Source organism: Phaseolus vulgaris, chromosome 2, assembly GCF_000499845.2.
Source record: "Phaseolus vulgaris cultivar G19833 chromosome 2, P. vulgaris v2.0, whole genome shotgun sequence".
Taxonomy (NCBI): Eukaryota; Viridiplantae; Streptophyta; class Magnoliopsida; order Fabales; family Fabaceae; genus Phaseolus; species Phaseolus vulgaris.
The window spans coordinates 24,601,988-24,614,375 of record NC_023758.2 but is presented as its reverse complement, the minus strand read 5'-3'; the positions used below and the strand labels follow the sequence as shown (position 1 = coordinate 24,614,375).

General features: G+C 36.0%; 1 protein-coding gene across 1 annotated transcript; it reads left to right on the top strand.

The window, feature by feature from the left end:
• The first annotated feature begins 4,340 nt into the window (after positions 1-4,340).
• Positions 4,341-6,151, top strand: LOC137811021 (phosphoserine aminotransferase 1, chloroplastic-like). The gene has a single exon (XM_068612570.1). It carries the CDS (start codon positions 4,513-4,515, stop codon positions 5,746-5,748), a length of 1,236 nt encoding a protein of 411 aa, XP_068468671.1. The 5' UTR covers positions 4,341-4,512; the 3' UTR covers positions 5,749-6,151.
• Positions 6,152-12,388: the final 6,237 nt, after the last annotated feature.

The window sequence follows — 12,388 nt, the reverse complement described above, 5'->3', positions numbered from 1 at the left end:
CACTAATCAAGGACAATTTTTCTTATCATATTACACATCAAGAACAAACATGAATTCATGCATAAAAAAAAATCAAAGATATGTGATATAAGAAAAAAGATTTACTTTTTAATAGAAAATATGATTACTTAGTATTAACTTAAGATTGATTATTTTTAAAATTGGATAACTTAGACTCAGATCTAGAACAAAAATAAGAATAGTATTTTTCTAAGAATTTAAGAAGTCAAAGATAGTAAATTTAAGTATACGAATGTTTTTAAGAAATAAAAATAAATATTTGGTTTTCAATTTATAATATTTTTAAATGATATATTCATTCTTCATATTTTTGAAATCCTTCTCTCTAATTTTTTTTAAAAAAAAAGTGTACTTACATTGAAAGTATTTAATAGACACCCCTTGGTAAAATATTATATAAACTTTTACATTTTAAAATATTTTTCTTGTGACTAAAACAAAGCTTTTGAGTGAGATGTTTAGGTAGTGACCCATCAACCAACTGTCTTGCACAGACATAAGTTTCAATCTTTCTTGGAAATTCGCTTATTTTTGAAAGTGAAGAATTCGAAATTGAATTGAATTGCAAAAAGTCCAATAAAAAGTAGAAAAACAAATTTATGACCCAAAACAAAATATAAAGGAGAGTTAATTGGATGGATTAGTACAAAATTTAGATGCAAAGATAAGATCTATTTATTTAATTTAACAATACTAATATTATGGCTAAATGTTACCTATTTTGATGCTTTTTTACTATATTAACTTTTAAAAACGTTTATTGGTCATTTTCAATAAAAAAAATGTTAAATAGGTTACCAAATCTATTTAACATTTTAATAAAAAAAATTAGAATAGATATTTTTCAAAACACAAAATACCAAATTAAAAATTCTAAGACTTTGTTAATTGGTTTAATATTTTAATTAAAGAAACAAAATAAATATTTTTGAAAACATAGCAACTTATTGAAACTTCTAAAACTTCGTATACTAAAATGCCAAATGAAAAAAATAATAATAACACCCCACATAAGTGTACATGCGAATTCCTTAAAATAAATAAGAAAGATTTATAATTTTTACTAACTTTTTAGAGGTTCAAATCTAATGGCAATATGTTCTAAACAATAAGACAATGGTAAATTACCAAACACGGAACAATTGTACATAAATAAATATCATAAACAAATTATATGTATATGATTATAAAAAAAAATATACATTTTATAATTCAATATTAAATTTATTAATAGGTATAGATTACCTATAAACTATTTTTTGTTAATATATGAGTTTTGGTATAGTCTTTCTATATTTTCTTGTATTTTTTTTTTCTTTTAATAATATTTTTTACATGTAGTAGTTGGTGATTGTTGTTACTTGGAATGTCAGCCTAACTGAGATGTCATGTTTCATAGTGATGCCTAACATGAAAGTTTTTATAAAAAAAATATATATGTATATGATTATAAAAAATATACAATTTATAATTTGATATTAAATTTATTTTTTTAATTACAAATTAAAGCATGTATCTAAGTATTAAATAAATATATGATAAAAATATTAATAAATATCTTGTAGAAGACTCATATTTAGCATCATATAATGATATTTGATTTAGTATGAGACTTTAATGTATAAATGAATTACAAAATTATGTATGAGAGTAAGTCTAAGACATTCAAATTTCAAATACACCTTTCAAGTGTACAATAAATCTTTCATTCATTTTTCATCATCTCAAGTCTTAATCTACATTAGTGAGATACTCAATAAAGATATAATATTTTGTATTAATAATATGCTATATACCTATTGTATAACAAACAATGAATCAATCATACATCATGCATTATGCTAAACACTTAACTTTAAGTGAATCCATATTATTCATACACTATACACTCTTCATAATTATTCAATTACAATCCAAATTATACAATTTTCCTCTAATTTGTAATCTCATAACATTTTCTTAAATAATTAAACTAAACAATGACTTAAACCCTAAAAAAGGTCACTTGACTGACTTATAATCAACACAATACACTAAAAATATTTTATTGAATATCTTCGCTCAAACGATAAGTTTTCATAAAAAATGTTCCTTACAACCTTTCTCTAGCTTAGTTTTTAGCCTTCAAATTAAGTGAGAAGTATTATATCTAAATCATTTAACTAATTGCTCTAACAATAATGTTTTGTACTCAAGATTAAAGCTCTTACTTGAGTATTGCTCGAATAGTAGTTCAATCCTCAAGTGAGATGAAAAAAAATATAAGTGATTATGCAAAAAAAAGTCTCAAATGAGTTTCAAATCTTATTTACTCATTTGAACTAAGTTTAAAACAAAATTTTGGACCAACAAAAAATACTATGTACCTAAATTAGCTATAAAGATCCACTTTAACCATTTTAAGCCATTATATTAAAAATAGATTTACTTGTCCAATTTAAATACATAACCTTTAATTTTATCTTTCACTCATAAATACTAAATTTTTTCCAAAAATTAGAAAAGATAGAGAATCCTAACTTATTTCTAGATATCTAGTTTTCAAACTAAACATATTACTGAAAACCTAATATACAATTATTCATCTATACTCATTTGAGTATGTTCTTAGATGTAGTAACAAAATCTCTCACATGCAACCAAAACAGGAAAATAAACCAAAATCATGAAAACAAATAAACTTACTTTAATTGATTTTTTTATTAGTTAGAATTGGTTACAACTTTACTACTCCCTCGTTAGTACTATTCCATCAAGAAAAATAATCAACATCAATTTCAAATATTTTATTAAAATCATCTCTACTGTCGCCTAAATCACCTAAAACATAAAAGAAAAAAAAAACATTTAGTTATATATTAGTATTAACATTATAAGAATTAAATTAAAAATACATAATTGTAACTAAAATATAACTACTTTAGAATATATATATATATATATATATATATATATATATTTAAGTCATATAATGTCAATATAAAACAAAATCACGTCAAATAAAACATTATTTATTAGTTAATAAAATGTATTATTTATAAACTTAAAACTCAATAAATCTAATTTTTTTCATATTTAAATCCGTAAAAAAAATCTTTAAGCCGGGTTAAATTAGTTGGTAGCTAAGTTATGATATCTCTCACTATTTCCTTTCCTTTCCTTTTCTCCAATTACATAATCACTCCAACTTTGTACCACCAACCAAACTCATCTTTCACAAATTGCATTGCACTCGTAGATACGATTGTGACATTTTCTTCCTCCCCATTGTTATGACCACAAACTTGTTTTCATTAATATTTTTTAATCATTAAAAAATAAGAGAGAGTTAAAAACAATACAAAAATTAGTAAGACAAACCGTGAAAGACATGAAAAGATATATTATAACTAAATATTATATAGAAAGAAGATAACGTATGCATTGATAGTGTCATGAATTTTTACACTGTATTTTTCGAAAGTTGCATGCGTAGAAAATACATTTAATAACATGAAAATGTATTCATTATATCTTATGTTTTATAAAAAATAATTTTGTTAATTATTTATTTTAGTCTTTTAACTCTGAAACTTGATTTATCCTTGGCTTTTCGAAAGTAACTATTTTCAATTTGGAGCTTGATTTTTTTTTTTACTTATTAAAGCCATAAAAAATGTCTCATCAGATTATTTATATAAATTTTACGAAACCACACGAATGTTGAATAAAAATGACCAAAAAGATACCAAAAGAAGTTATGGTGGTCTAACTAATATTTTTATAGTAAGTTAATGAAAAAGCTCAATGCAAAAAAAAATAAAAAATCACGTTGGGTTTGAAACGTATACATACAAACACTAAAATCGAATATACATTGGAATTTTTAAGTTTTTAGATTGTCTGTTGATTTCATTTTTCACCATATTTAGGACTTTTTATATAAATATTAGTTGAATTACATAATTATCTTACAAGCAATATAGTAATCTAAGCTTTATGTATGAAATTAATGAAAAATAAATAAAAACAGTGTCTCAACATCGAAAAATACCACAAATTATCTTAACACATATTTTAATCTTATTAATACAATCTAATACATTTAATAGAAAAAATAAAACTAATAAACACACAAGAACATGAATAAAAAAGATGTCTTAGGCAACTAATTTAAAACGTACCTATGCATAAAGTTCACTGTGTTCCCCAATTCTATGATAAATTTAAAACATAAGGAATTAAAATCTGAATATACTGTTACATTTTATGAAAATCAATTATGAGAAAAAGAAATGAATGCTTGTTATAAAAATAAAAGAAAATTGATGTTATACACTTTTTGTTAAAAAAAAATCAAAATACTGAGTGAAATAAAACAAGGACATTCCCAATGTGCGACTCAATATAAATCCTGGCTCCTCTTCTTCAGATCTTTGCCTCAAACATCATTCTCCATTTCCAAGAACACCAAACTCAACATTTTTCTTGTTCTTCATCGTCACCGTAACCATGTCAATGGCAACTTCTCCTCACACCACTCTCTTCCAAACCCGCACCACCCCTTTCCCCCTCTCCTCCCCGCGCCCAACCTCCTTCAAACCCACATCCATCAAATGCGCCACCCAACTCCACACCCAACCCCCACCTCTCACCCACTCCCAAGATCGCGTCTTTAACTTCGCAGCCGGCCCCGCCACCCTCCCGGAAAAGGTCCTCCTCCGTGCCCAATCCGAGCTCTACAACTGGGGCGGATCCGGCATGAGCGTCATGGAAATGAGCCACCGCGGCAAGGAGTTTCTCTCCATAATCCAAAAAGCCGAATCAGATCTCCGAGCCCTCCTCCAGATCCCACCGGAATATTCCGTCCTCTTCCTCCAGGGCGGCGCCACAAGCCAGTTCGCTGCCTTGCCGCTCAACCTCTGCTCCCCCAACGACGCCGTCGACTACATCGTCACTGGCTCCTGGAGCGACAAGGCCGTCAAGGAGGCGCAGAAGTACTGCAAACCCAATGTGATCTGGTCTGGGAAATCCGAAAAGTACACAAAGATTCCGTCTTTTGATGATTTGAAGCAGAATCCCGGTTCTGGGTATTTGCATTTTTGTGCCAATGAGACTATTCACGGGGTTGAGTTTAAGGAGTACCCTGTTGCCCAGAGTGGTGTTTTGGTTGCTGATATGTCTTCAAATTTCTGCTCCAAGCCTGTGGATGTGTCAAAGTTTGGGGTTATCTATGCCGGGGCACAGAAGAATGTGGGGCCCTCTGGTGTCACCATTGTGATCGTCAGGAAGGACCTCATTGGGAATGCTCAGGCTCTCACTCCTTTGATGTTTGATTACAAGATCCATGATGACAACAATTCACTCTACAACACCCCTCCCTGCTACGGGATTTACATGTGTGGGTTGGTGTTTGAGGATTTGTTGGAGCAAGGGGGGTTGATGGAGGTTGAGAAAAAGAATAAGAAGAAGGCTGATATTCTGTACAATGCAATTGATGGGAGCAAAGGGTTCTATAGGTGCCCTGTTGAGAAGTCTGTGAGGTCATTGATGAATGTGCCATTCACTTTGGAGAAATCAGAGTTGGAGGGTGAGTTCATCAAGGAGGCTGCTAAGGAGAAGATGGTTCAGCTGAAGGGACACAGGTCAGTGGGAGGAGTGAGGGCCTCCATTTACAATGCCATGCCCTTGGCTGGGGTTGAGAAGTTGGTAGCTTTCATGAAGGATTTTCAGGTCAGGCATGCTTAGAGCCTGGATAAAGGAACCTCAGTCAGATGCATCCAAATTTGGGTGTGTTGCTCTAAATTCTACTTTGGTGCAGTAGCTTTTGTGCCAAAGTATTTGTCTGGTATAAGCAGAAAGGGTCAAATATGTTGTCAGTTTTTTGCTCTCTTTAGTTAGGTTCCTTAGCTGTCTCTTTTTTCAGTTTCTTCTGGCATGTTTGATATTCAAATTTGGGTTGGCAGGTAGTGTTTTGATTGCACTTTACCGTTGTCGAACACAAGTGAAGTAGTTTTGTAGGTTTGGTTTATTGATATACCCTCTGTTACTACAAGGTTTCTATGAATTGAGTCACATGTGATGTCTTACTGGATGTAACATGTAGTTTATTTCTAAATAAAATTGAAGGTGGATGAAAATTCAAACATAATCCAAAGTTATTGTATGTTTGTAGTATTTTTGGTATGGCCTTCTAAAAACTCTATCTTATGAGATTTAAATTGAATTTGTTGTTTCAGTTATGATTCTATAGTGTATAAATTCGAATTCTCAACTTTAGAAGTGTCTTTTTGCTGCTACTTCACGCAATCAAGCAAGGGAACCAAAGTTCTTTATTTATTGGTTTATTAAAATGAAAGGGAAGAGACACCCTATCTAATCTAATAATGGAAAAACTTAAAAGAACATTACGTTTTGTGGTAAAAATCAAGGTTCTATGAAACCGGACCGGATTTAAGTGTTCAACTCATGAAATTACTAATGAATCAGTTCACAACTGGCCAATCCCTAAAAACTGGTTTATCTAAATATATGATATACAAAATTTACTTATATATGTGTATATATATATATATATATATAAAAGAGTTAAATATCTTTTTCCGTCTTATATTTTAAATGTAAAATTAATTTTTTATTTATTTTAAACTTTAGACCTATTCCTACTTGTATTTAAAAGAAGTTATTAAAGTGTGTTTTTATTAATATTTTTTTATATAATAAATAAATTTTTAGTATAAATTATATTATAATATAAAAAAACAATTTAACATCCTAATTCACACTCAAAATCTATTTGTTATAAAGAAAAAAAATTGAAATGATTGATTTCACTACAAGTATACAGATCTAAATTTTGTATCAAACGACAAAAACTATTTTACGTAAAAATACGAAAAATATATTTAACGCTATATAAAAAACTTATAATACATTTTGTTTTACTTTTAGCATCATAAGAATTTTTATCCTATGTAGTTTTAATTATTAAAATTAATTTTATAATTTTTGAAAATAATTCCAGTTTATTATTATTTAAATCAAATTCTAACTTTAATTAAAAAATAATACTAAAGAAGAGAGGTTAGAAATAGGTTCCGCCATATGTTTTCTGTAAGAGACTTTCACTCTTAATCACAAGCACTTAAAACATTTACTTTTGTTCCAGTGCCATGAACAAAATTAGAGGGGAGAAAAACAGGGGAATAAAATATTTCTCTTATAAATGTATATTTATAATTTTAATTTTCAAATATATTTTTATAATATAAAAATGAAAAAAGTGGGTTAAATAAGTAAAATGTTAACGGTTAAATTTTTTCCACTCTCATTTTTCTTTATCCAAACAAACAAAATAAAATTTATTTTAATTTTTTCACTTTATTTTTATCAATCCAATCAAATAATTTTTTCTTTCTCCTCTATTTTTTCATTTGTTTTACTTTATTTATTTATTTCCGACTACATTACACAACACAAGTTAATAAATTAGAGAACTTAAATCTCATAAGAATAATCTATTCAATTCCTCTAATTTTATATTATTAATTAACTTAGGACATCTCTATTTGAGAAGCCATACTCAATTTATGGAATGAAAAGTTAATTTATGACAACGAACAAACCTACCTAGAAGAAATTAAGAGAAATGCACTTAATTGGATACTTTAATATATGCACCAAAAAGGTATTTTAATGTTCACTAATTGGGATTGAATCAGAGTTATTAAATATACCAAATTCTCCAATCTTCATATATTTTCATTTTACATTTATATAAATTATGGAAAATCAGTTTTAACATTTTTTACAAAATTTAAATAATTTTAAATGAGGTATAATCTTAGTTGCACCCTATTTTCATACCTCCCTTCTCGTCACAACACTTTTATCATTGTCCAATCACAATATTTGATTGAACAATTTCATCATTTAACATGTTTTAATTTACTGCATAAGATAAATCCCCACTTAACTGATGGTCTGGATCTCTTGTAGTTGGAAGATTTTCATCATGCAACATCACATAAATTCTATCAAGAAAATCATTATTATTACACTTGCTTGCAATAGTTCCACGAAGTACACAATTATTGCAATTTGAAGTTGTATTGGTATGGAGCGAACGGTCAACGCCATGACTCGGCTCCCTCAACTGGGCCGACCGAATGACATGCACCCGTACGGGACGACCGAATCCCTCAGGCCATTAATGCTCAATCAAGGTTAGCAAAGCTAAACCATCATTATAAATTAGGTAATACACCTCTAAGTGCGATACACCTCACTAATTCGACCCAATAAGATAAGTCCATTAAAATAATATAAATAGCGCACATTCCAAGAACAAGGTACGTCATTAATTACTGTACACCTCCGAGTGTCGAACTCCCTTTGCTGACTTGAGCGTCAAAGTGTCTTCTGCAGGTACCCCCCCCCCCCCCCCCATTCGATGCTCACGAGACGATCGAGAGCCGAAGCTAGGAAAGAAAGGTGAGGAACGAGCAAGGAGGGAGGTTGGAAAGTAGCACAACCGACCGACAGGAAGGAGGAAGGCGAAGCTTCCCAATAGTTCTTTAGGTCTCATCTCCCTAGCAAGAACAATTGGCGCCCACCGTGGGGCCGAGAGAAACTAGCTGAAGAACGAAAGTAGATGGTATTAATCCGAAGCATGGAAAGGATAAGTGAAGCTGATCAGATGTCGTTGTTTCTATCTCTACAGAGAGAGATGGCCGAAATGAAAATGAAGAATGAGGAAGCTACGAGGAAGAATGAACAGGAAATGCAGGCTCTCTGAGCGGAGAATGAAGAGATGAAGAAGAAGCTGGTGGAGGGAGAACCATCTGCTGGGCCGAACAACGTTGTCAGCAGGTCCTACACCTCCCCTCCTAACCCAAGACCAGTGGAGGAGACCAGGGACAAGGTTCCCACCCAAGAGATGGATGGCGAATCTTGTCTCAACAAGTCGGCCAGGACGACTGTCACGCTGGAATTGGCCCGCCGACACCCCTTCACCAACGCTTTCATAGAAGCTCCACTGCCAAACAAGTGGAAAGGCTTCAATAGGGATCAGTATAACGACACTACCGATCCAGACGAACATATGGATGCCTACACCACCCATATGAGTCTCTACACCTCGGACGATGCAGTACTATGCCGAATATTTCCTACATCTCTAAAGGGAGGGGCCCTCAGTTGGTTCACCAAGCTCCCACCCAACTCCATAGATAGCTTCGCCACACGTGTCAAAGTTCGAAACCCAGTTTATCACTAGCGGACCGCATCACCTGACCTCCATCGCCCTGGTGGTTATCCACTAGGAGAAGGGAGAGTCGTTGAGAACCATTGTTCATAGGTTCAACAAAGTGGCAATGAACATCCGGAATCTCAGCCCGGACGTTGTCATGCATCATATGCTGACGGCCCTGCGATTGAGATTGTTTGTTGATAATTTGTGTATGCAGCCGGCCGCTAGCCTTGATGAACTTAGGAAGAGAGCAGCTAAGTTCATGCAGCTGAAAGTGCTCAAGGAGTTCCGCAACCAGGCCCAGGCAGAGGCTAGCAGGGAGAAAAGCAAAGACGAGAAGGATCGCCAAGTCCAATCGGGCCAGCGTGGCGATAAACACAGAGATAACCAAGGAGACCGGGGAAGCCGATTCTCAAGGTATACCCCCTTGACGGCCGAAAGGGGGAGAATCCTGGACGAGATACTCAGTGCCAAGCTGATTCCTCCTACCAGGAAGGCGGCCAGCCGGAACAACGCCGACCGAAGAAAGCAGTGTCAGTATCACTAGAACAATGGGCATTCTACTGAGGAGTGCCAGACTTTGAAGGACAAGATTGAAGAGCTCATCCAAGTCGGGCACCTACGTTGGTTCATCAGGGGTGGCTGAGACACGAGGCATTCCCTCAAAGAGACGAGCCCGCTTGAAGGAGGCGTTCACCTCCAAGAATTAGGGACGATCGAGACCGCAGGAACGACCGACGGTCCAGGAGAGATGACCCTCCACGAAGGGATGATCCTCCTCGGGGAACTGAAAGAAGGGGAAACCGAGAGGTTATTAACACAATAGTCGGTGGATTCGCCGACGAAGAAAGTACAAAAATCGCCCGAAAAAAGCACATTCGGGCGGTACACTAGGTGAACGCGGTGACATTCCAACCGAGGATTCCACCCATCACCTTTACAGATGATGATTTTAAGGGCGTAGATTATCGACAGGACGACCTAATGGTGATATCAGTTGATATAGACAAATTCACCATTAGGAAGACGTTGGTGGATCAAGGAAGCTCAGTAGACATACTCTACTGGAAGACCTTCAAGGCCATGAGGATACCTGAGGCCAAGATGGTACCGTATGACGACATGTGGTTGGCTTCTCGGGCGAGAGGGTAGCAACCTAGGGCTACATCAAGCTCTACACCACCTTCGACGAGGAGAAAAGCTGCAAGACAATCAAGATTCAGTATTTAGTGATCGACACAAATACCTCTTACAACATCCTTCTCGGACGGTCATCCATCAATTGGCTAATGGCGATCGTATCAACACCCCACTTGGCGATGAAGTTCCCCTTTCCATCAGGGGACATCCTCATGGTCCACGTCGACCAAAAAGAAGCAAGGGAATGCTATGTTGAACGCCTCAGAGTGGAGTCTCTAAGGAACGACCACTCTCCTAACCCAAGAAACCACTCGCCCCGAGAGACCCAGCCGATGCCGGTGGAACCCACGGTCGCTCTGGTGGACCTCGACCCCGAACAACTGAGGATAGGCTGGAAGCAAGAGAAGATTTGCGACGAGTACCCCTCCTGGATGAGGAGCACAATACTTGTATTGACACGGCCATGGCGGCTGCCGAGGCCGAAATAATGCATGTCATGCTTAAGAAAAATGTAGATTTGTTCGTGTGGACACCATCCGATATGTCGGGCGTAAGCCTAGACATCATTACCCATAGGCTGTCAATGTTCAAGGAAGCACGACCAATCGCCTAGAAGAAGAGAGACTACGTCGATGACAAGCGCCTAACAGCAAAGGCAGAAGCTAAGAAGCTTCTATCAGTCGGGTTTATACCCGAGGCTCGGTATACAACTTGGATGGCTAACGTTGTCATGGTAACCAAGCCGAATGGTAGCGGGAGAATATGTGCAGACTACAGGAACCTCAACAGCGCCTGCCCAAAAGAATTGTACCCTCTTCCCAGTATCGACCTGCTAGTGGATGGAGCGACCAACCATAAGATCCTTAGCTTCTTGGATGCTTATTCTGGTTATAACCAGATAAGTATGCACCCTTAGGATAAAGAGAAGACGACCTTCATGAAGGTCGATTCCAATTATTACTACGAGGTCATGTCGTTCGGCCTCAAGAATGGCAGGGCGACCTACCAATGCCTCATGGACAAAATCTTTTGAGTATTGATCGGTCGGTGCGTAGAGGTCTACGTAGACGACATTGTCGTGAAGTTCGACTCTTTTAACCGGCACGTGGAGGACCTCGAGGTGGTGTTTAAGGCCCTCAGAAAGGCTAACATGAGGCTCAACCCCGAAAAGTGCACGTTCAGGGTTGAAGGAGGGAAGTTTCTGGGTTTCATGCTGACCCACAGGGGGATAGAAGCCAACCCTGACAAGTGTCGGGCCATTACCGACATGCGGAGCCCCGAGAATATAAAGGAGGTGCAAAAACTCTTAGGGTGCCTGACAGTCCTCTCCAGGTTTGTCCCTCGCCTGACCGAACGGACGAAGCCGATGATGCAGCTACTTTGGAAGGTGACCAAATTCAGTTGGGACGACAGATGTGAAGAAATCTTCAACCAACTGAAGGATTTTCTGACATCCCCGACAGTCATTCAGAAGCCGAGGCCCGACCAGTCCATCCTGGTATACCTAGCGATCTCGGAGGAGGCGACCAGTGTCGTGCTGGTACATGAAGTGGAAGGAGAAGAACGACTGGTATTCTTCGTCAGTCGGACGCTCCACACAACCAAGACGAGATACCAGATGATTGAGAAGGTGGCCCTTGCTCTTGTCCTAATGGCAAGACGAATGCGCCCTTACTTCCAAAATCACTCCATCACGGTAAGGACCGACTACCCCATCTTTAAAATTTTATCTAAACCTGATCTTGCAGGGCAGATGATAGGATGGTCGGTCGAGCTCTCTGAATTCGACATCCGATACCAACTGAGAGGGGCCATCAAGTCCCAGTGCCTTGCTGATTTCTTGACCGAGCTCACCCCGCTGCCAGATCTCTCGGCCGAGTGGACACTCTATGTGGATGGCTCCTCCAACAAAACAACATGTGGAGCAGGAGTCGTCCTGAAAGGACTGGGCGACCTCCTCTTGGAGCAAGCACTCCAGTTCGGGTTCAAGGCGACCAA